Source organism: Ctenopharyngodon idella, chromosome 18 (genome assembly GCF_019924925.1).
Source record: "Ctenopharyngodon idella isolate HZGC_01 chromosome 18, HZGC01, whole genome shotgun sequence".
Classification (NCBI taxonomy): Eukaryota; Metazoa; Chordata; class Actinopteri; order Cypriniformes; family Xenocyprididae; genus Ctenopharyngodon; species Ctenopharyngodon idella.
The window spans coordinates 2,820,849-2,843,213 of record NC_067237.1 but is presented as its reverse complement, the minus strand read 5'-3'; the positions used below and the strand labels follow the sequence as shown (position 1 = coordinate 2,843,213).

At 38.0% G+C, this 22,365-nt stretch overlaps 1 protein-coding gene across 9 annotated transcripts in view; it reads right to left on the bottom strand.

The window, feature by feature from the left end:
• Nucleotides 1-22,365, bottom strand: part of kirrel3b (kirre like nephrin family adhesion molecule 3b) — a 227,340-nt gene that overhangs the window by 40,735 nt on the left and 164,240 nt on the right. For all 9 annotated transcript variants that reach the window (XM_051870448.1, XM_051870449.1, XM_051870452.1 and 6 more), the window contains exons 4-6: nucleotides 21,891-22,048; nucleotides 11,609-11,759; nucleotides 105-210 (exon numbers count right to left, since the gene is read on the bottom strand). In XM_051870448.1, the coding sequence (XP_051726408.1) occupies nucleotides 105-210; nucleotides 11,609-11,759; nucleotides 21,891-22,048 (415 nt within the window). The remainder of the gene's footprint in view (nucleotides 1-104; nucleotides 211-11,608; nucleotides 11,760-21,890; nucleotides 22,049-22,365) is intronic.

The window sequence follows — 22,365 nt, the reverse complement described above, 5'->3', positions numbered from 1 at the left end:
TTAGAATTGTATTTGATCATCATCATCACAGGATGTGTTATTATGAAGGACCTACAGTACTGAATGATTTGGCTTTTTTCTCTCTATTGTGTTGGGTGTCTTACTTGTATTGGGTGACTGGTGGATTAGCTTTGGCTGAGCAATGAAACTTCACCAGGTTTCCCTCCAGGATTGGTTGAGGCTCCACAGAGAGATTCACCAATGGCAAGTCTGCAGGAAGACAAAAGTAATAAAAGAAACTAATAAGAAAACATTACTTTTTCAGCACAAATGTTCAGTAATTTTAACCAGTAGGTGAAGATTTGCTTCAGCTATTATCTGAGGAATTGATCAGGTAGGAGTGTCGGAAATAATTGTGAGTGTATTAACTCTGCATCATCAAAAGATGTGAAAATCAAGGAACAAAGCACTGACTAAACAAGCCCTGTGTGTCGACTAATGAGAGGTATACCTTCTAATCTTTGTAAATAAGGACTAATTGGAACAATGGTTTGATCACAAAGCATTCCATCACAATTAAAACAACACAAGAACACAGCGTAAAGGCATTTAAAATGGGATATTAATAACAAACACACAGATTATGCAACCAATACCATAATACATTTTTCTTTCTATTTCAAGGGCTCATTTACACAACACCATTTTCAGCTAAAAATAGAAAATGTTTTGGCCATTCTTTTGCATGATGACAGCATTTTGGGGGCCTGAACATCGCGAAATACTGACTTGGCATTCATAATATAGCGTTTGGGGTGGGGTTGGGGTGGGGTGGGTGTAGTTGTTAATAAAAAAAATGAGTTTTGCTAAATGGAAATACGACAAATGGTGTAAAAAGTCCACACACTGCATTTAAATGAACACACATTTTGATTGGTAACGACGGTCATACATCATTTCATGGCGACAGACGTAACACGACACTGTCATTATTTTTATGCCCGCTAGAGGGCGCATGACTTTAAAACGTAAATATAGGTCGTAATAAGGTGCTTGAAAAACGACCTATAGGGTCGGGTTTGGAACGACATGAGGGTGAGTAAATGATGATGGCATTTTCATTTTTGGGTGAACTAACCCAATCTTTGTTGAGCATATTTGAATTCAAAATATTACTATTAGATGCAGTAGATGTCCCTCATATGCCTCTCATGCCAGACCTAATTTGCACCGCCCATGTGATGCACTGAAATGAACAACGATATACAACAAAAACAGCTTTACGGATCTCCAGGGATGCTAAAAAAAGGAAAAGAGACCTAATTGTTGTGCTTTTACCAAGACCGGACAGTGGCAAGAGCAGAAGCTAAGCAGCACACATCAGCGATTCAGAATCCGCAGGGAGCACAAGCAGGAGAGATAAAGATAGAGGAGTAGAGAGAGAAAGAGAAACTGTATCTGGTGCCAGTCATGCGTTTGAGAGCCAGCTATTCTACATACGTGTTTTCTGTGTCCTATTACACACAAGTAACACTAATTTAGTCTGCGCTGGCACGGCCGTATTCCAACAACACAGATCAGTGGAGCAAATGAAAACAGGACTGACTCAGCTGGAGTGTCATCGGGGCACTGCTGTAGTGTGAGGAGTGCGTGTCTCCTCTGAAGTACAGTATGTGGCCCACAGGAGCACAGCTGGGCAGAGTGGCATCCCAGCGGTTGGTGCAGGTGCTGCCCTTTTTCCCCATCTGCCTTTTCCGACCACACACACCTGTGCCAGGTTGTTCACAGGCTGCTCAACACCAACCGTCATTCCTGAGCCCACGGGACGCACCGGCGCAAGCATGGACAAACTGATTAGTGCTGTGTGCTGCCCGGTTACCAGCAGGATACGTGTAAAGCATTTACTCTGGCTAATTGGCCATGCAGGTAGGTGGATATCAGAGGTAGGGGTGTTCAGGCTTGTTTATGGGTCGATACTATTATAAGACGGATAGTTCTGCCTCTAAATATTGAACGCAGATTGTATATTCATACACCAAGTTGAGATAAACAGCCAATATAGACCATTAGCCCAACTGTAGGCTGAATAATATTAAATGGTTAGTTTAGTCATTAATTACTCACCCTCATGTCGTTCCAAACCCGTAAGACCTTTGTTCATCTTTGTAACACAAATTAAGAAGTTTTTTTATTAATATTATTATTATTTTTTTTATCCCTAATAGAAAGCAATGTAATTACCACATTCAAGGTCTAGAAAGGTAGTAAGGACATTGTTAAAATAGTCACTGTGACTACAAGGGTTTAACCTCAATGTTATGAAGCGACGAGAATACTTTTTGTGCACAAAAACTAAACAAAAATAACAACTTTGGGTGAACTAACCCTTTAACCCTGTAAAACCTAATGCATTATATTTGATAGGCATATTTCTATAACCTCTGAATTATGATTGTAAGGTTTAAAATATCCAAAGATATTTTAAAATGAACAAAGACATTTGCTTTACTGTTTCAACCCCCTCTCTCTTGCTACAAGGGCCATTTGGAAGGCTCAAAGGTGTTGATAGCGTTGAAAGCTAAAATGTATGTACAACACAAATTGTCACACTTTTAGTACAGTGGGGGAAGTTTTAATCTTCTGATTGGTCAGTTTGAATGTCTCACATTTGGGTTTCAGTCACATGGTCAAGGAAGGGATAAAAGAAGATTGTAACTATTGCTCTGGCTCTTTGATTCTCTGCTCTTTTTCTGGGCTCTCTTTGATTCTTGGCTTTTCTTGGGCACTCTCTGGCCCCCCCTCTCTCTCTCTTTTTCTCTTTCACACTCTCTCTCTATCTCTCAGGTAACTTTTTACATACATGCTGGGCACAATTAATGGTATATGATTTTATCATCTCATACATCTATTTTGTAATTATTTTAAGTGTAACCATAATCAGATATTGCCATTAAACCCTTTCAATTACAAATTAATTGTGCTAACTAGTTTTGATTTAGTATTAACATTAATGTGCTCCCTATTGCAATACAATATTGTCACACTATAGCAACGCTCTAGCACATATTTAGCTATTGTAACTGCACTTATTTCCGTCGTTGGTATAAGTTGCAGTGGGTGGTAATAGACAAGAAATGTACAGTTTTCTACCATCTTGCTGATAACGTTTCTTTAGTCGCTCGGCAACCCTACTGCCTGAAACCCTGTAGGAGGTCCACCCTTACATGATCATGATCAGAACTTGATCTGAAAAACCTGTTGTACACAATGCCTTCTGTTATTTTCATAATAAATCATGCTGAAATGTAAGTATCAAATATTATACATCAGGTTTTTTAGGGACGTTTATTTGTTCATCTCTCAATCATCATTGTATTACATTGCATTATATGTTTTAACTCCCAATTAAAACAGCAGAGCTTTGATAATCATTTGATAATCATTTAAAATATCATCTTACTAAGATATATTTTTGGCAGATATAGAGTGACAATTGATATTTATATGCATTTTATGTAAATATTCTGCTATACTGTTACAAACTTCTTATTGATTTACATTACAAGCGATCATAATTTCATCTTACTTTTTGGTCATATAAATATCAGCAACTGCATCAAATTACATATTTTTGCTTAGTTTGGGCCTCTGAAATAAATTGAGATGTGTTTTTCTTCCTCGATCTACATATTCTCCTATCATAAGATAAAAGCCTAAAACATATGCAAACCTTGTTTTTTGTTTTTGTTTTTTTTTTAATAATAGTGTTACTAGTATCTCATTTCACAGATAGTTTGTTTCTGTATTGTTTCTATATAAAAATGTCAATACAATGTAAAATATTTGCTCTAGCTCTTGTTTTAAATTATTTTGAGTCTGTGTGTTACAGTTATTTTACCATGATTAAGGTGGTTTCAGGAACTCCTTGTGATGAAATCACTTAACCCAATAGCCTTCAGTGGCGTATTGCTTTATTTTCAATATTTTTGATGTTAACATTCATTTTGCGCCTTAGCTGTTTTGAAGCATATCATCATGATTGCCTTTGATGTCAGTTCAAGTCTTTTGAGAGTAACCCTTGAGGGAGACGAAAGCCATCAAAAGTGTCTTCTACTTACGACAAAACTGAAGAGTGCCATTAACTTTCTGTCTTAAATAATGAATTTAATGTGTAACGTCCATTTTAGATGGACGTTTAGTCCTGGAGGAATGACTAGCTGCTCTCAAAGGCCCAGGCTCGAGAGGCAGGTTGGCAGAATTTTGCAAAGACCCTCGTGACCCTCAAATCTATCGACAGACAGTGTCTTAATAAAGTAGTCTGTTTGTCACTTTGATGTATAAATGCATGAGTCTCCCTGGCCTGAGACACACGCGACAAGCTATCAATATGCAGCTCCGCTAATTCCTCAGCTTCATCAACAGGGAGAGCACGAAGGCAACAATGACAGCCCTCGAAACAATGGGATTGGAGGAGAGGAGTGATCTAAAAAAAAAAAAATAAATAAATAATTATATAAAATAAAAGGGTTGGGGGGGGGAACAGTGGTGAGATGACAGCTTTTGATCGGAAGTTCAAAGCAAAGAGCAGATGGTGGTTTTGAACAATCGGCCAACTTCCCCAGAGTTGTGAGGAAGGTGCCAAAGAAAATGGCTTCTCTGTCTTTCTTAAAGCTTGATTTTCATTCTCCCTGGGTCACTGTGGCCAGCTGTTCTCAGTGAGACAGAGAGGGCTGATGGCCTTATATCAGCAGGATGAGGGCGATTTAATCTCTTTATAACTCGACTGAATCTGTGCCACAGTGTGTGTTTCACTGACACTGAGATCTCACATCAACTTTTGTACTCTCTGCAAGCACAGTTCATGTGTTTATATCGGAGACTGACGCGAGTACTTTCAAATGCTCTTTGTGGTCAGTCAGTACTGTATACACAGTATATAACATATACAGTAATCAATGCACTTTACTACCAAAAGCTTGCAGTAACACTGTAGCTTACTTTACTTCTCACTTAAGAATACACTGATGTAGAGGTTCATTTTTTTGTGCAATGAATTTAAACATTGAGCAGCTTTTGCCCTGTGGAGTTGTCTGTCAATTTCTCTACATGAATAATATATTACTAAAGCATATATTCCTGCACACAAAATGTGTTATTCCTTTCATTAATCTAATTATAGCCCATCTGTGCATCTAATTTTGTTCAAGGCATGAAGTTCACAATCACAATAACAAGATGAAAAATGTAGAAATCTTAAATTAAACTGAAGTAAATGCAGTGAAGAGGCTATGCTATACTTTTTCCCCTTCAGAAAATACTGTAAATGCACCAAAAAACAGTCCTATCTTTTTCCAGAATATTTTCCTGACCATTTTTACATTGTGGCTTCTTCGCATATGAAATGAGATACATGGATTTGCAGGAGCAGCGGGTTTTGCTGTCGAGTGATGTGACCTTCTAAGGCCAATGCCATATGAGGTTTGGGTTTTTCTTCAGCTTTAGGCTCTTGGAGAAATGAGATTTTTTAGTAAATTTCATATTTACATGCTAATTCGCTTAACCTCGGGTCAAATTATCCTGGAAGGGCTTATGTTTAGCAAAATTTCTGAAGTCAATCTAATTCCTGCATTTAAATGATTACCGGAAAATAAAGGCAGGGAAATGCATTGAACTGGGCAAGTTTAAGCGGTGAAGTAATGCAGCAGATAATGTTTGGACTCATCTCATTTAGGCCTCATTTTGACTGAAAGCGAGCGGCTGTCTCAGAGGCCTGCGCTGATCAGAATGAGAATTATCTGAGCGGAGGAAAAATCCAGAAAGCCTTTAATGACTTTTGTTGCTGATGACATTATCACATTGAACCAAGTGGTCAATTAGTGGACTCTGAATGAGGGCTGACAATAGCTAGAGTGGGCATATTAGAGGATGGATGTGATGAAATGCACACACATCCATCATGGGTTTGATTTTTTTCTTCTTTTTATCCGGTGGAGTTGTCAATCTTAAGGCTGTGACACATCAAGCTGACGACAAAGAACTAGCTGTGACGAAAGCTGTCTCCTCGCGTCAGCTGCTTTTGAGCCAAAAAGCTGTGCTTGAACACACCGCAAATACTACAGCTGACTGCCAACTAGCATGTGCATTGTCTATACCAGCATGTATGAATAGTCTATATTCATCATTCATCAAAAAGGGAAACCGACAATAGGACTGCATGTACAAAACCGTAAACAAAGCAGCACTTGCTACCATTTTAAATATCAATCATGCTCGTGTTGTTATGAAAATATTTGTGCATCAGAATGCTCAGGTAAGATGATTTAAAATTAGAACAGCCTTCTGTCTGTACCATCTTGACTTCTTTGTACGGTTTCGTCACTGACTCGCTCGCAAAACTGAACAGCCAATCAGGGGTGCGTTTCCCGAAAGCATTGTTGGCCAACTATGGTTGCAAGTTCCATCGTTATCAGCGTAGCTCAACAAGTCTGTGTTTCCCAAAACCATAGTTACAACGAACATTTGCAAATAGCATCGCAAAAGTTGTGTGGCTGGAACGACAGCTCTCGACCTGTGGTTAGAAGAACAGTTTCTTGTTTGCACGACATGTGGGCTTCATACATCCTTATCTTGAGCAAAATAAGCAAGCTGACATTCAGTACAATCTGTATCTTTTATTTCGAATATATACAAGTGTATATATATTCGTCTTATAATTACGTCTTTTAGTTTGCGTAGAGTTTTAAAGCACCGTTTTTGAAGAGTGCGCATGTGCATACGTGCTCTAGTACGTAAGAGCGAGCTTATGATTGAATCTGGAAAAATAACTGAGAAAATGAGAATTACTCCTCAGATGCCATGTCCGTAATTTACTGTATAGCAAAAGATCTAGCATTCATTCGATATCAAACAGATTCATTAAAAGCAGTTATTACTCAAGACATCATTGCCCTGATAGCACACATACATCTCGGAGATGTCTATTTGATGTGTGTTTACATCTGGAAGATATATTTTTTAGAGTATTTGCTCATCTGCAATATTTATGACATTTCCTGTCAGATGTCAAACAAACGTTTAGAAGATGTCTTTAAGATGTTTATGATTTAATATGTTTGTAAAACTTACATCTTAAAGATGTCTATTAGATGTTTGTACACAGCTAGTTTCAGCCTCAGACGTCACGCCCACGGACCGTTGGATCCATAGGGCACACTTAACTGGAAACACTTCAGGATTTTCGAAGTCATCATCTGGATGGTTGAATTCTACAGGATGTCCAAGAGATGTGTGTGTCACGTTCTTTAACGGTCCGCCTGGAAACAAATACCGTGATGCCAAAGCCCCTAGTGGAAGAACATGCTTTCCAGGATCAACTAAATGCTGGATTTTCAAAAGTATGTGAAGTTTGCGTCTCCATTCTTGCAGTAAACTTGCACAATGTTCTTGAATGACTAATTTATTAGATGCACGGCGGTTTGTTATTGTAGGGACATCTACTTTACATTTTCACGGCCCTAAACATGACGCAGAACAAAGCGAACTGTGATTGGTTGCGTTACATGTCAGTCAAACGTCCTCTTGGGCAGTTCTTGGCCAATGAAAGCTGCGATGAAGTCCAGACCTTCTGCCATTAGTCGAGACTAGTACACAGCAGATGTACGTGTGCTATCTGTAAACCAACTTGGTGAACGACAAATTTGCTACAAAAGTTGATTTCTTCAACGATGCATCGTACTGGTAGTTAAGCAGTGAGTTACGTCGTTGTACAGGAAACGCACCCCAGAGTAGTGATCTCTCTCACCGACGCAGATTCAACATACCGAATGGGGTGAACTGCCACCAACTAGAGCATGACTAGAGCCAACGTGGAACACACCACACAAACTAGCCCAACAGAGGCTCATCGACGGCCCAGAGTTGGCTGACGGCGGTTGTGTCATGGCTCTTAATGTCTTAGTAAGTGTATTTCATTTGTCTAAACTAATATATCAAAGTGTTTGTCCAATATTTTAATCTTTTTCTTCTTCTCTCCTTCCTTCAAAGTTCTCATCTTAACCTTTTGTCACTCCCTTAAACAGGCAGGCTGGAAGAATATCTGTCGTTCACCTGGGGTAACCCATCGATTCTCTGTCTCTCTGCCTGTGTAGGGTACATGGCAACATGTTCACTGCACTGCACTCATAACATCGATCCTTCTACACACACACACACATAGACAAAAAAGTAAAATAAAGCATATTGATTTTTCTTTTTCATTATCATTACTCTTGCTAAAGCTGAGTCTGGGCACTGCGCTGCTGTCTTCGCCTACACGGTGCTTATTGTGATTTTCAGGGAATATGGCAAATAAGTTCTTTACTATAATTGTTTATTTTTTCCTCGAAAAGCCTTAAGATCTAGTAGAGGGGCTCTGATGCATTCCATTGACTCAAATAATTTGATTCAGTTCACCGAAAAGATTCATTAACTGACGGGTGTCCTTTTGAGCATTAAGTGATTCTTTTAATCCCTGCATCCGGATATGCCTAATATTAGGTAGGCAAAAAACAGTATGTGAAAATTTGACCTCATAAAATGCACTTTAAAAGTGTAGTTAAGTGTGTAAAGAAAAGTGTACTCTTTTTAAATTCCTTTAAATTAAAATTATATTATCTGAAAGTTTTTTGTCTTTTTTTTAAAGCATTACAAGTGCACATTTAATACATTTGAGTGCGCTTCTTTTCAATGGGGCTTTGCTTTGGAAACTTGTTTTCGAAAAAAAAAAAAAAAAAAAAAAAAAAAAAATACTGTTTTTGAGTTCACAAAAGTTACTCTGCCCTTAAACATACTTTATAATTGAACAGCTGAGGGAATGCTTGTGAGATCACATTTTTCTATGTAATTACGCATCGGCTTCATTTATTCATATTAAACGCTTAGGTAATTTCCACTGGAATGATCTCGGTGAGTTTAGCGGTTGCGCGTGTTGCAGTATGAGGTGCACAATTCTCTCTACCCTGAATCATCTGTACTGTGCATCAGCAGACAGCTGTCCTTCATCAATATTAACTGATTTGCATGACTACACAGCCCCCCCTGTGGTCTGGAGGATGCCCCTGTGGAAACACTCATACCCTTCTGCATCGGGTTTGCATCCTTATCTTAGTCCCACCTGCTGATACCATCATAACTTATTCATTAAACACCTGCTAGTGTTTGATCCTCAGAGGGGGAGCTTGCCGTCATTGCTTACTATTCACCATCTTTATTTGTTCCCTTCTTCTGACTTAATGTCTCATACTTTGCAGAGCTCCAGCTCAGGAGGGTGATGTAAATGTATCTCACTCAGACGGGTATTCATTTAGTCATTCAAAAGCGGACTGGGCCTCTGACTGCATGTAATTCTGAAAACCTCATTATCCTCTTTGCACGGCTCCCGTTCCACATTCACCTGCCGCTCTCTCAGGGATGCTCCTTTCAACCGTTTAGAATTTTGCAACAAGACGGTTCGCCTCTGTGATACATTTGAAATATTTCCATCTTTCCATGGAGAGGTGATGAGAGTGGTGTAATGAAATTAGAGAGTGCAGAGACTTGGCAAATTTGTCAGCGTTGTGGCTGAGTTCTATTACAGTAGGTCTGATTTCTCGTGTGGTTTAATTAAAACACAGACGGTGGAATGGGGAACAGATCTGGAGAGACAGGGATAGCTGCGGGTTGGGTAAATGGGCATGCCGAAAGGTAGGGGCGTGCTGAAAGGTTTCTCATTGGTGAAAGGAGCTTCTTGTTGACAACTGGGTTGGCCAATCAGCGTTAACCATACAGATACGTCCGCTGCTTTGCATAAGAAACACATCCAAGCAGGGCCTGAAATTAACACTCGGCAAGAGCCAAATGCAACTAAAAAAAGGCGTTGGCGAGTATATGAAATGATGTCAATCGCCAGTTGGCCGGCAGAGCTGGGTAGATTACTTACAAATTGTAATCAGATACTGATTCCAAATTACATGACAAAAAATGTAGTTAATAATGTAACCTATTACATTACACATTTAAGGTAATGTAATCTGACTACTTTTTGATTATTTTTAGATTACTTTTGACTAAACTCATTTATCACATTGATTTCAATAGGGTATTCTTGTGCCATATTGATATAAAAATACAAAGAAAAAGAAAATATATTCCATACTTTGTCAACAACATGAAGTGTATTAAATTTTACTTTAAGTCAGTGTTTCCCAGACTGGGGTTTGTGAAAGAACTGCAGAGGGTTCTTGAGTTTAATTAAAAACTATTATGTAATTAAATCATAAAAATGTAACATTTGAAATAAATAATTTTAAAATAAAATGCAATCAAAATAAAGCACTTACTACAAAAGATAACAATATATATATTTTATTTGTTTACTTGCATGTCATGTAACCATTAAAAGTGAATGATTTCTGTAAATCCAGTGATCAGATGCTATGTGGGTCTCAGTTTTCACTGATATTCACATGACTAGTGGCTGGACTGTCTGTGCAATTTCACAAACCTGGAAGACCTTCTGAATGTATATAAGCAGTAGACGTTTTTTAGAAATAAAAAATAAATAAATAAATAACAAAAAGAAGTAATGGGGAGAATCAATGAATTATGAATAATTTACTGCCATTGTGGGAATAACATGTAATCAATCAATCAATAAATAAATAAATAAATAACAGTAGTCTGATTACGAGTATTTTAAAATGTAATCTAATTACAAATACTTAATTTTTGGAATCTGATTACGTAATCCAGATTACATGTAATCAGTTACTACCCAGCTCTGTTGGCCGGTAACATTTTTATGAATTCTAACAATGTTCAACATCAAAATTCAACATCGAAAATTTTGGTGTCATGACTTTCATATCCGGTAAAAAAAATATTTATGGCCGGTAAATTGGCAGGTGTGGCAAAAAGTTAGTTTTAGGCCCTGCATCCAAGCATAGATCTAAGCTGGTGCAACAATAACAAATGTTAATCATCTTTAATGCCTGCTTTGCTCCACAGCACCTCACCCTGCACCCAGCTCTCTTTTGTGCTGAGAAGTACTCCTTATGTCACACATACAGTTGCACAATGGAGCTGTCACCAGTAAGGGGTCTCTAAATAGCATGTTCTGCTTTATTAGTCATAGTTAACATTATTGATGAGGGTTTGCGCAATGAAAGTAGAACTGTATTGTCCTCTGAAACTTTCAGAGAAGAGATTTAAACGGCCTGCCAGAAGGAACTAGAAGGCGTGGGTGAGATGTGAACAATTTAAAGTCCATTTTTGCTTTTCCGAAAGAAACTGGATATTCAAAGGGGGGAAAGACATGATTTTATCCACTGGGAGTAAATTGGTTAGAGATTAAATTTATCAAGTGATTTGTGACTTATGGGGCTTTCTAAATTTCAGAAAAAAATTTTATTAGTCGCTAGATGATTCACAAATTGGTGTAATTTTCACAACGCAAATGATGGCTCATCTTAGCACCACTCTCAGAAAGAGCAAATCTAAATTAATTGTGAGAATCCAGCAGACAATCCTCACATTAATGTTGAAAATATAAGTTCCCTTAGAGGTTTTAAGAAAGCATAATCCAAACAGAACAAAAACTGACTTATTGCAAGTAAATTAAAAAGAGGAAAAATATGACTCTGGCATCACTTACGTTGAATGTCAATAGTGACACTGGTCTCTTTTCCGTTGGGCACGGCCTTGTTGGATGCCCGACAGATGATCTTCTGTCCAGATTCGATGTTGGAGGCTGAAATGTAGAGGGTGCTTACGGTACTCTCCCTTCGCCCATCTCGAAGAAGAGTCTACAGTAAGAGAATAAAGTAGTTAAATTGGATGGGAATGATCAACACTCTTAAACACAACCTTAAAGGATTCTGTCAGGCGCTTCATATATAGAACCCATAATGGGATAATTTTATGGATTTAGTTTTAATTAATAACTTTTGTTTTCATTCATACTTAATTTTAATTAAATTTAAAGAATTAAACAACTCATAAACACCTTTTTTTATTTTTTTATTTTTTAAATTGAAATAACCCATAAAACATGAAAGTATATGCAATCATTGAAAACATTTCTCCTTATATACAACCTTTTTTACCATGAAGGGTTCTTTAAGATTTTTTTTTTTTTTTTTTTCAGTTGCAGTCATGGGTGTTAAGGGTGAAAGACAGCACAAAACAACATCATTCAAAATCAATCCCAAGGCTAGGATTAAAAAAAGACAACAACAAAAAAAAAAACACTTTTCCCCCCAGCTGCCCATAAGAAATGGAGACAAACAGTCAGTAGTGTGCTCATGGTGTCTCTGCTCATGGTCCAATTGTTTTTGGGAGAAAACAGCATGTTTGTGGGCTCCTTTGTGCAGTTTGAGAGTAAAGCTTTTGTGCATGGCATGTTGTACACCACAGAAGAAATCAATCTTCTTTTCCAGTGGTCATAGTCTGTGCTAGGCCTTGCCTGCCCAGCGTAGAGCTCCATCTGGAAGTGCACGACAGAATCCACACTCTCTGTCACACAGCAATGACTCACAGAGAGGCAGAGAGAAAGAGAGATGCTAACCAGCATGGCCAACACAACAGTCACCACCAGAATAAATTGGCCATTGCAGCAGGCATTCGTCCTGGTTTGTGTTGCAGAATGATGGGAGAGATGCAGTATGATACTCACTATTTCTTCATCTCTCACTTTGTCTTTCTCTTTAATTCTCTTTTTCATCGACTCTCAAAGCTGCTGGTTCCAAGGTTTGGGTTTGGAAGCAATGGACAGTCAAGCAACCCCATAAGGGCTGGAAAATTCATTAAAATTAATCAATTTTAATGCGCAAGTAAATACAAGAAAATTCTAAAAAAATATATAAACACGGGCCAAAAATATATGAGAAAAAATCAGCTAATCGAAAATAGATTTATATATAATAATGTATATACATCTATCTATCTATCTATCCATCTATCTATAAAAGAAGTACATCTTTTACCACCAAAATCTAGCTATGCACATTGTTACATTCATGAAAGTGCAATTCCCAGCTTGTGAAAGTGTTCCGGCAAAATGTCCCCTCAGCCAAACCCCCACAGAAGCTTGTGGCCTTTTAATGCCAAAAGCACTGACTTGTGTGGGTGGCCAGTCAAGACCCCATCTGTGTCTCTATAAGACCATGTATTAATGTCATCAGCTCTCCTGAGGAATCTAGAAGAATAATGTACTTTTGAGCCATAATAATCACTTGCTAATAATTAGTCACGTCATTGCACAGGCCAGTGATAGGGAGCTTGCTAATAATAGTAATTACTAACTCTTTTTTTTTTCTCTCTCTTTTTTTGCTATTGATTTGAAATATAGCAATAAAACCTCATACATACCATCCCACCAACAGAGAGAAAAAAAAGAGATGGAAAGTAAAAGAGTGTGAGACAGAAGAGAGGAGGAGCAAAAGAGGCATATATTTAAAACACACTGAGAATGTGTTATTACGGGTTCTACAGAGGTCTTGATGTTACCCTGAATCATTTCAAGATAGTGTTACTGCCTCTACTAACCATCATATCCTGTCCTCTCTCCACCCTCCATTTCACACGGCAGCCATTTTGAAACTGAAAGTTAGGCTCAGGTGGGAAAACCTCGGCTGCGTTCCACTCCAAATTGTTATGCCCTTCACTCGCTAACTTCCCTCCATCTCGTGGACTCGGATGTGCATCATTGCTTACTTTACACGAGTGCCCACTACTGGCGGAACTCAACAATCAAGTTGAATTGTGGGATATAGAGCTGCTTGAAGTGTACATCAGAGTAGACTCGCTGCCTCGGTCAAAAGGGATTCCCCCAAGGGGAAGTGCTTAGGGAAGTTTGCGAGTGTGTGTCTAAAATTGGAGTAGAATGCAGCCCCAATCAGTAGAAGTAAACAACAATGTTCACACAGCAGCCATTTTGAATTTGAAGTTGAGACTCAGGTGGGAAAACCCCAAAGATTAAAGGGGTCATGTCATGAAAATCTGACTTTTCCCATGTTTAAGTGCTATAATCGGGTCTCTGGTGCATCTACCAGCACAGAAAATGTGAAAAAGGACATCCCATTTTGGTAAGCCTTTTTCTACAAGCGTGTGAGAAATCGAGCCGTTCTGATTTTGCTCCTCTTGTGACGTAGGAAGGGGATCTTATTATAATATTACCACCCCCTGAATCTGTATGTTTCCACCCACGCCACCGCCATTGTTTTCGCAAGCGACGAGTAACACTGGTCCTGGAGTGCAGCTGTCCCGCAGTTTAGCTACAATCCTGATCAAACACACTTGAATGTCTTCAGGATTACTAAAGCTACGTGAAGGAAGGTGAGTTGTGTCAGAGCAAAACTCTGCAGGACAGCAGCACTCAAGAACGACCGTCCCTGAGCTTGTGATATGTCTCAGCTATGTAAACATTATCACTGATCTGTTAACGGCTGTAATAGTAAACATTTGAGTCTCCATAAACTCCAGGCATCTGAGCCACTAAGGTCGCAGTGGTGCAATTTTATTTATGAAGAGAAAGTGGCTAGATAAATTCATATACCAGTATGTGTAAGTCATTAACACTAGAATGCTTCACACGATCATCAGTAAAACACAGAATTTGCACAGAAATTGATTCTCAAAGATGGATCGATACCAACTGATCCAATTTCATATAACGTTATATTTATTTCGCAATGTTTGCAAATTGTTTTCCTGAATGTGTTTCGTTAACATGTTGCTAATGTACTGTTAAATGTGGCTAAAGTTACCATTGTTTCTTACGGTATTCACGGAGACCAGAGCCATGTCGTTATTTTCATTTTTAACCCAAAAATGCGTGTAGCCTGTATAATTCATAAACGCATCTTCATTCTTATTGAATCTCTCCAACAGTGTGTAGCTTTATCCACGTTAGCCGTGCATCATGCTATCAAAATCATTCAGAATCGAATTTTAGCAAACATCCACAAAATACATGCCATATGTTATATTCTGCATCAAGAACAGCGAGTTATATTGACTGTGTGACCTACTGTATTACGTATGCCTCAGTGTATTGGAATGACGAGCGAGCTTGGGGGCGGGGAGCACAAGTTCATTTGCATTTAAAGCAACCCACCCACAAAAAACGGCTTGATTTTGCTCACACCCAAATCGGGGCAAATTTGACAAGCTACATTAAATAATCTGTGGGGTATTTTGAGCTGAAACTCCACAGACACATTCTGGGGACACCAGAGACTTATATTGCATCTTGTCAAAAGGGGCATAATAGGTCACCTTTAAATTAAACAATAATGTTCATGCAGCAGCCATTTTGAAATTGAAAGTGTGGCTCAGGTGGGACAACTTGGATCACCAAAATGGAGATTCTACCGATTTACTGTGTTTTGTGTGAAAAATAAATATATATATATATATATATATATATATATTTTTTTTTTTTTAAGATCACACAGCACTGTTCTTCAAAAGATACAGCAATTTTACATGAGATACATCAGCAATATTGAAGGTAAGCTTGTTAGCAGGTTAATAGCTTAACATTGGCATGTCTGCCTTGCCCATTGAAATACATTTGTTCAAGCTATAAGGCTATTGTGTATGTGTAAGTGTATATGCAAACGATAAAAAAACCTAAACCAAACCGATAGTGTTAACAAAAGCAAACATGTGATAAAAACCCATTTGCTGAAGCAACAAAGGTATTTTAGATCGCTTCTATGAGGCTTTGAGCTCTTTTATTGTGACTCATATTTTACAGATCTCAAACCCGATCGCTTAGTATCACATGTATAGTGCTGTACCAGGTGAGCTACTGAGCAAGTTTACTACATCAGAAAAGCTGTACATATGGAGCTGGTTATGTGATGCACTGTGGTTAAAGAGTTTTGAGATCATTACAGCACAGTATTGTGCAAGGAGCCATGCAAAAATAAGTCTTTATTAATCAATAATCTGCTGCTATTATCATAATTTGTGTGAAAATAAATAAAAGTTGTTTTACAGCCACTAGTGGCCATTTCAGCTGATAACTGCAGTGAATTTGAGTTTGTTGGTAGAGGCACATTTCTCCAGTGAGCATATGTTTAACATTCATGGGTAACACTAACTATATTAAAACTAATAATTTATATTAATACTAATATTGCAATACTTTAAAAACACTAAACCTAGCCTTAATTCATTTGCAGTGTTTATATGGTTCTACTGAAGGGGTTTCACCAAATGTAGGCCTTTCTATACTGTACGGCATATTGTGTTTGTCAGAGTCGAGCAGCTAGCGTGACAACCGTTGCTCAGGCAGACTAGGTGCTCACCTCACCAGCTGAAAGACACAAGCTGTCAGCCGCAGGATGTGTCAATGTAATATCCTGCCTGACACAGTCCGGATTGTTTCCCTCATTGCTCAGGGCCTGTCTGAAGTCATTAATCTTGAATGGGGCCTGAAACAGCCAAGGACTCAACACTTAACCAGGACCGGGCCGAAAATAGCTCCAAATTACAAATAGATAATTTCTGGTGGTGCAGCCTGGAGCGTGTCAGTTCTCCCTACAGGAAGTGAAGAGTGGAGAATACAGCTTAAGAATGAGGCCTGAGACAGAATTAGAAATGTCAAAACTAGATGTGTTTTTAAGGCACAATGCTTCAGCTGTATGTGCATGTCAAATGGGCCTGTCCCTTGTCAAATGTCAAAATCTGAAAAATAAAGTGTCTGAGTTGGCCTCATCTAGCCGTTTACTCTGTTTAAAGGTTAGCAAATGTCAGTAAACATCCTTTTGAAGTGTGCAGACAAAAATTGTGTGAAATTAAGGTTGACGTCTGGAGAAAAACGGCAGCGATTTGCTGATTAGACCTCAAGGCGTACTAATACTATAATTTAGGCAACATTAGCATGCCATCGCAAAGTCCCTTAACGCGTTTTCAAAGGGAACCATCGCTGGAAGGTGTTTCGAATCAGCGGCAATAATTGAAGACCAGCACGGCCACACATTTCGCCGCCTATTACCACATATTAATTTCACTTTAAGAGAGATAAGTGTTCTGCGGCTTTGTTTTTCCATCTCCCTCAAAAAGACTGTATAGTTCTGTCTCTGTTCCTGGGGTTAAAAGCCATTCTTTGATTAACTAATTTAATCTTGCACCTCCAGTTCTGATTAATTTCCACCATTTTACGGTGCAATTAATTAGATGCCTTTTTACTTCTCTCCTCTCCCACTTTTAATTTCGGTGGCAAAACCGCAAGAAGGTTAATTAAGAGGAGGGTGCGGTGGGGAGGGAAGAGAAGTGAAGGGGTGGAGGCAGACTGATGTTTCACGTATTAACAGAATAGGCGTGAAGGCGACAGTCAGGCTTGTGTGTCTGTAGAGCTGCTCTGCGTGCAACCGGCTTCAGCAGCATGAAACATTTTGCCACTTTCAGTTTGATACTAAAGTTAATTAGAACTCTATCTGAAATATTGAAATATTCTCTCATGGTGGGCATTACTATTTAAAAGCCTTCACTAATTATACAGAAATCTAAGCAGGGATGAAGTCTTGGGGGTAAAATTAAATTTGAGAGACAGATGAGGAGGGAAAGGGGAGGTTTTGAGCAGTTGTGGAGGAGGGAGAAAGAAATAGTAAATATATATGAACAGTTCAGATACAAAAACCTCTTAGTCCGTCTGACATGTTTTCTTTTAAATGAGCATTTTTTTTTTTTTTTACCAGGCTCATGTGTTTAGTTTCAGTAATTTCACTTTAATGGCATTATTAGTCAGTTATTGAAATGCTTTATTTTCAAAAATGTCACTGTAGCCAATTCGTTGGTAATTAACAAATTTGTCTTTTGCTGCAAAACCAATCCTTTTGTGTTTTTTTTTTTTTTTTTGCAAAAACCTCTAAGTAAAACATCCATTTCTGTCAGTTTTACAGCAACAAAAGGAGCACTGTTGTGTTTACTTGCTACTCGCAAAATCCTGTCTTTCCCACTGGAACGATGGAAAAAACATGATTTGCTTCTTCCGATTGGTTCTTCTGTGGACGGATTTGAACGTATACTATGTGCGGAGAGCATTCGCACAATATCATCATCAAGGGGGTTTGATGAGGTCTGATCCACCCGATTAAGTTTTGAACCCCCTCTCAAAGGAAGGCAAAACAAAGGTTTTGAATATACTAAACAACTGTAATGTTTCTGTGAGGTTTCAATAGTCACATAAAACTTATAATCAAACAAAGGATGCATATTTTGAAATCTGTTCCTGAGGAGGTTTGCAACGAGGTACAGTACATTGCCAATAGAGTGGTGGAGGGATGATACATTTTTGTAGGCCAAAACCCAGAAATGAGTTAGCACTTTAACACTCCCGGTTCGACCATCCCAAAGTCAATGGGTTTTTGGTTAAATGGCTGAAATAAGATCTGTGGTGAACTTAAGCTCAAAACACTTTCACATTTTTCCCTATGACATAATTTTGTGAATTTCTTTTTTTTTTTTTTTTAAGTTGTTAAGTTGCTAACAAGTGGCTAAATTGGACTACAGAGGTTGTCTGGGACATTAAACGTCGTTACGCCGAACAGGTTAGCTCAGTCCGCCTTTACAGCCTTGTTGCGCTTATAATCGCGTTCTTACAAACTATTCTAACTCAAACTTTCAGGGAAAATGTTTTTAGATAAAAACTGAAAGAGTTGTCAGAAGCTTAGTGGTGGTGATGTTGATGTTGAAGTCGAGTGGCCATGGTGTAGTTTGTTTATTCTGGTGATCGTATTCATAAAAGTTGTGTTAATTTGTGAAAATTATCTTGATGGACTATAAACTTTTGTTAATCACAGAGCTTATTTTTTGTGATAATCCAAAAGCCTATGGAAAAATCCTATTGTTTTTTTTTTTTTTTTTTTCGAGGGAAACAGTTTGAAGCTATCTTCCGGGTTGGCCTACAAATTAACGTCATCCCTGCACCACACTTTTGGATTTTCACTATTTTGAGAAAACATAAATGGGGGCTGTCCTTCATATTAAAAAAAAAAAAAAAAAAAAAAAAAAAAATATATATATATATATATATATATATATATATATATATATATATAATAATTAAATAAAATTTTGTTTAGGAGAGCCTTTAAGGTACTTTAGCTGTGTTAGTGGTACCAAAAGACAATTTTGGGTTATGCAAGACCAGCCGCAACACATTGTGCATCAAAAACAAATTATATTTCTCTCAGTAACACAATAAACACAACAATAATGCTGGCGGTGTCACCGGCATCACATCTACAGATGAGGTACTTAAAATTACACTATTATGATAGCTTGATTATAAAGTATATTTGAGACTATACAGACTATATAGATCTGGCTTTTAATTAATCCCTTTTCTTTGCATGACACATTGACATTATCCTGAACATTGTATAAGCATTTGTTTCATGTGTCATAGAAGGGGAAAAAAAGCCTCTTGGGAGTGTGTGTAAACTACACATACTTTTTCGGCAAAAACCTCCCGAGTCCTTCACATAAAAATCAGTCTACATGCTTTCATAGATAACCTAGGAAGTCAGGGAAGGTCTGGATTTTTAAGTTTCGTTACAAGCTGTTCACACATTGGCAATAAAAAAAGCAATTAATACATGAAAATTCTTACTTATAGCCCCTTTAAAATTTTGCACACTTGGCAAACTCTTCAAAATGCTGACCTGATTTGAATTTCCTCCATCCCTTCCGTGTGCTGCTTTGCCTTTGTTGTGCCTTATCGTCACATCTACAACACTTCTATCTGTGTTTTACTGCAGCTCATCAAGTAATGACATTCAGAGGCCATTAGAAAACTAGTAATGGAAGAATGACACACTAGTCATTGGAATTATTAAGTCTCTCCGATAGCAGAAATGTCAGTCCAATAGAAAGACATATTCACTGCATTCTTCATACAGACATTGGCCTTCATTTGTCCCGATTATGAGCCTGATGAAGGGGGAGTGTGAGAATGTTTCCGCTCGTCCCATTCTCCATTATTCAGACCAAGTGATTGTGGCTTAATTGACTGCATTGCTTTTTAATAACATGAATAGAGATATTAGAAAGCTCAACTGCCTACATCCATCACAATGCCCTGTCCCTCACACCCGTCACCGCACCAACCGCCAAAAAAAAAAAAACGAGCACTCGTCCTTCGATTACCGGTGCCTCCCGTAGCGAGTGTGCTGATGGGCAATATGACATTCACTTACACCAGCTAAATCAATGGTGTTTATCTGCTCTTTAGAAACAGCCAATAATCCGATCAGCTAGAAAGAGGGGGTAGCCTTAGCATCAGCCAAGTGGATCTTGCAAGCACTCTTTATTTATATGGCTGTGTTGGTGCTGCTTTCTGCCTCAGATTGACCCCAGCAGAAGATCGGAAAGGCAAGCTGAAATATTATTAGTTTTATTAACACCAATGTGACACATGGATTTGGGCTTGATCACGTATCACGTTCAAACATCAGCTGTATAGAAGAGGGGAAACTTTTTATAAGAGGAACGTTCAAGGAAAAAATAATTCGGGGAAAACAATATGGCTTTGCCTTATCTTGCCATCTGTTTGTTTGTGTTGACACATTTTGCAGGGTAAGGAGGACAAACATGTCTCTGTCATTTCAGTTAGAGGCTGGATTTCCAGGGATTTTCTTCCAATCAAATGGAGCTAAGGGCTAAAGCGAATGAGTGCAGATGGTGCAAGCAATCATGACCACAGATGGCTCTCACGACGAGTGGCCATTTCATATGAAATTGAAGAAAGCCGCCTTATACAGTATTCTTTTGCCTCAAAAAGAATATAACTAAACTAAATATAAAATATGTTGATATATGCATAAACATGCTGTATACAATGTTGTAGCCTACCTTTATTTTTGGGAAAGAAATAGATTAAGCTTAAAGTCGGCATGAAATGAAATTTTTTTTTGAGTTATGACAACTTTGAGTGAATTTATGTCAACCAACAAGCTACATTGTGTTAGAGGAACTTGATAATTTGTAGCATAAACACAAATTTTTAAGTTGATTACTCAAAAAAAGTTGCCCTGGAACCAATTAATCTTATCTATTTCAGTTCAAATCAACAGCTATCATAGCACATGCTAACATAACTTATTTAACATGTATATTTAATGAACAAGTAAGATATTACTTGTCACTGGCATTAGCGCAGTCATTGCTTATAGAGTCAATGTAGTGTTTACCGGTATGTATCTACTCTTCAGTACAATGCTAACCACAAAAATTTCAACATTACAGAGACTCTTGTCAAACATAACACCATTAAACTCTAACAGATCTTTCCCTTCACTAAAGACAAATAAATTAACACTTAATTTAAAAATTTATTCTTCTTATCCAGTCACTAATTTGCCTATACTTTTTAGTGCCACGCCCACATTACAACATCCAATCAACAACCGATGGATAGAACCAAGTCCCCACCCCACCCTTTTTTCTCGACATTCTCTTACTCTCTGAAGTACATCAAATACAGAAGAAATTATCTGCCGCTATTCTGGTTATTATAAAACAATTGCAATAATTGTGCGGGAGGTTTCAAAAACATATAACAAATTATTTGGTTAAAAATGTTCTTAAAAAGGTTTTACTGATTAAGTAATTAATGACATGTTTCTATATACACATCTTATACTCTTACAGGGGCTATATATACTGTGTATATATATATATATATATATATATATATATTACGTTGACCGGGAGGGGACATGTTCAGTTCACTTAGCTTTGTCGTGGCCATGCCATATTAACTTGTGGGAAAGTAATAATATGTCATGGCCACAAGATCATTTTGTCAAGGTAACGACATACTTATGTTGTTATGTTTCTTACCTACTTTTGATGTGGTGAACCAGTGGCCAATAATATATGTTTCAATTTATCATGATTAGTACACACCCCTCAGTCCTTACCTTAGAGTACATGGCTCCATTCAGCACTTCCCCATTTCGGATCCAGATGATTGAGGCAGCAGGTTTGGCATTGTCTGCGTGACATGTCAGATTGAGCGGGTCACCCGCTCTCAGGCTCACCACAGGCCCTCCGATGATGACTGGGTCGTCAGGTGGAACTACACAAGAAGGAAAAGGAAAATAATGTTGGGAGATTTGCCAAGACACCAGGTCTGCACTCAAAATTCAGAGATTTCAATATGAACAATATGAACTTGTGCTACAACATGAACCCCTGAGCTATAAGATTTTCTTCTGAAACGCTAGACTTACACAACATATAAAGGTTAGTGAGTCACTTCCAGTGCCTGCACATATTAGTTGCAACATAGGCTTATTGGAAACCATGCCTCTACCTACAATTTTTTATTTTTTTATTTTTATTTTTTGCAAAACTCCAAAAAATCACTGCAGTTTCTAGCTGAAATAAACATAA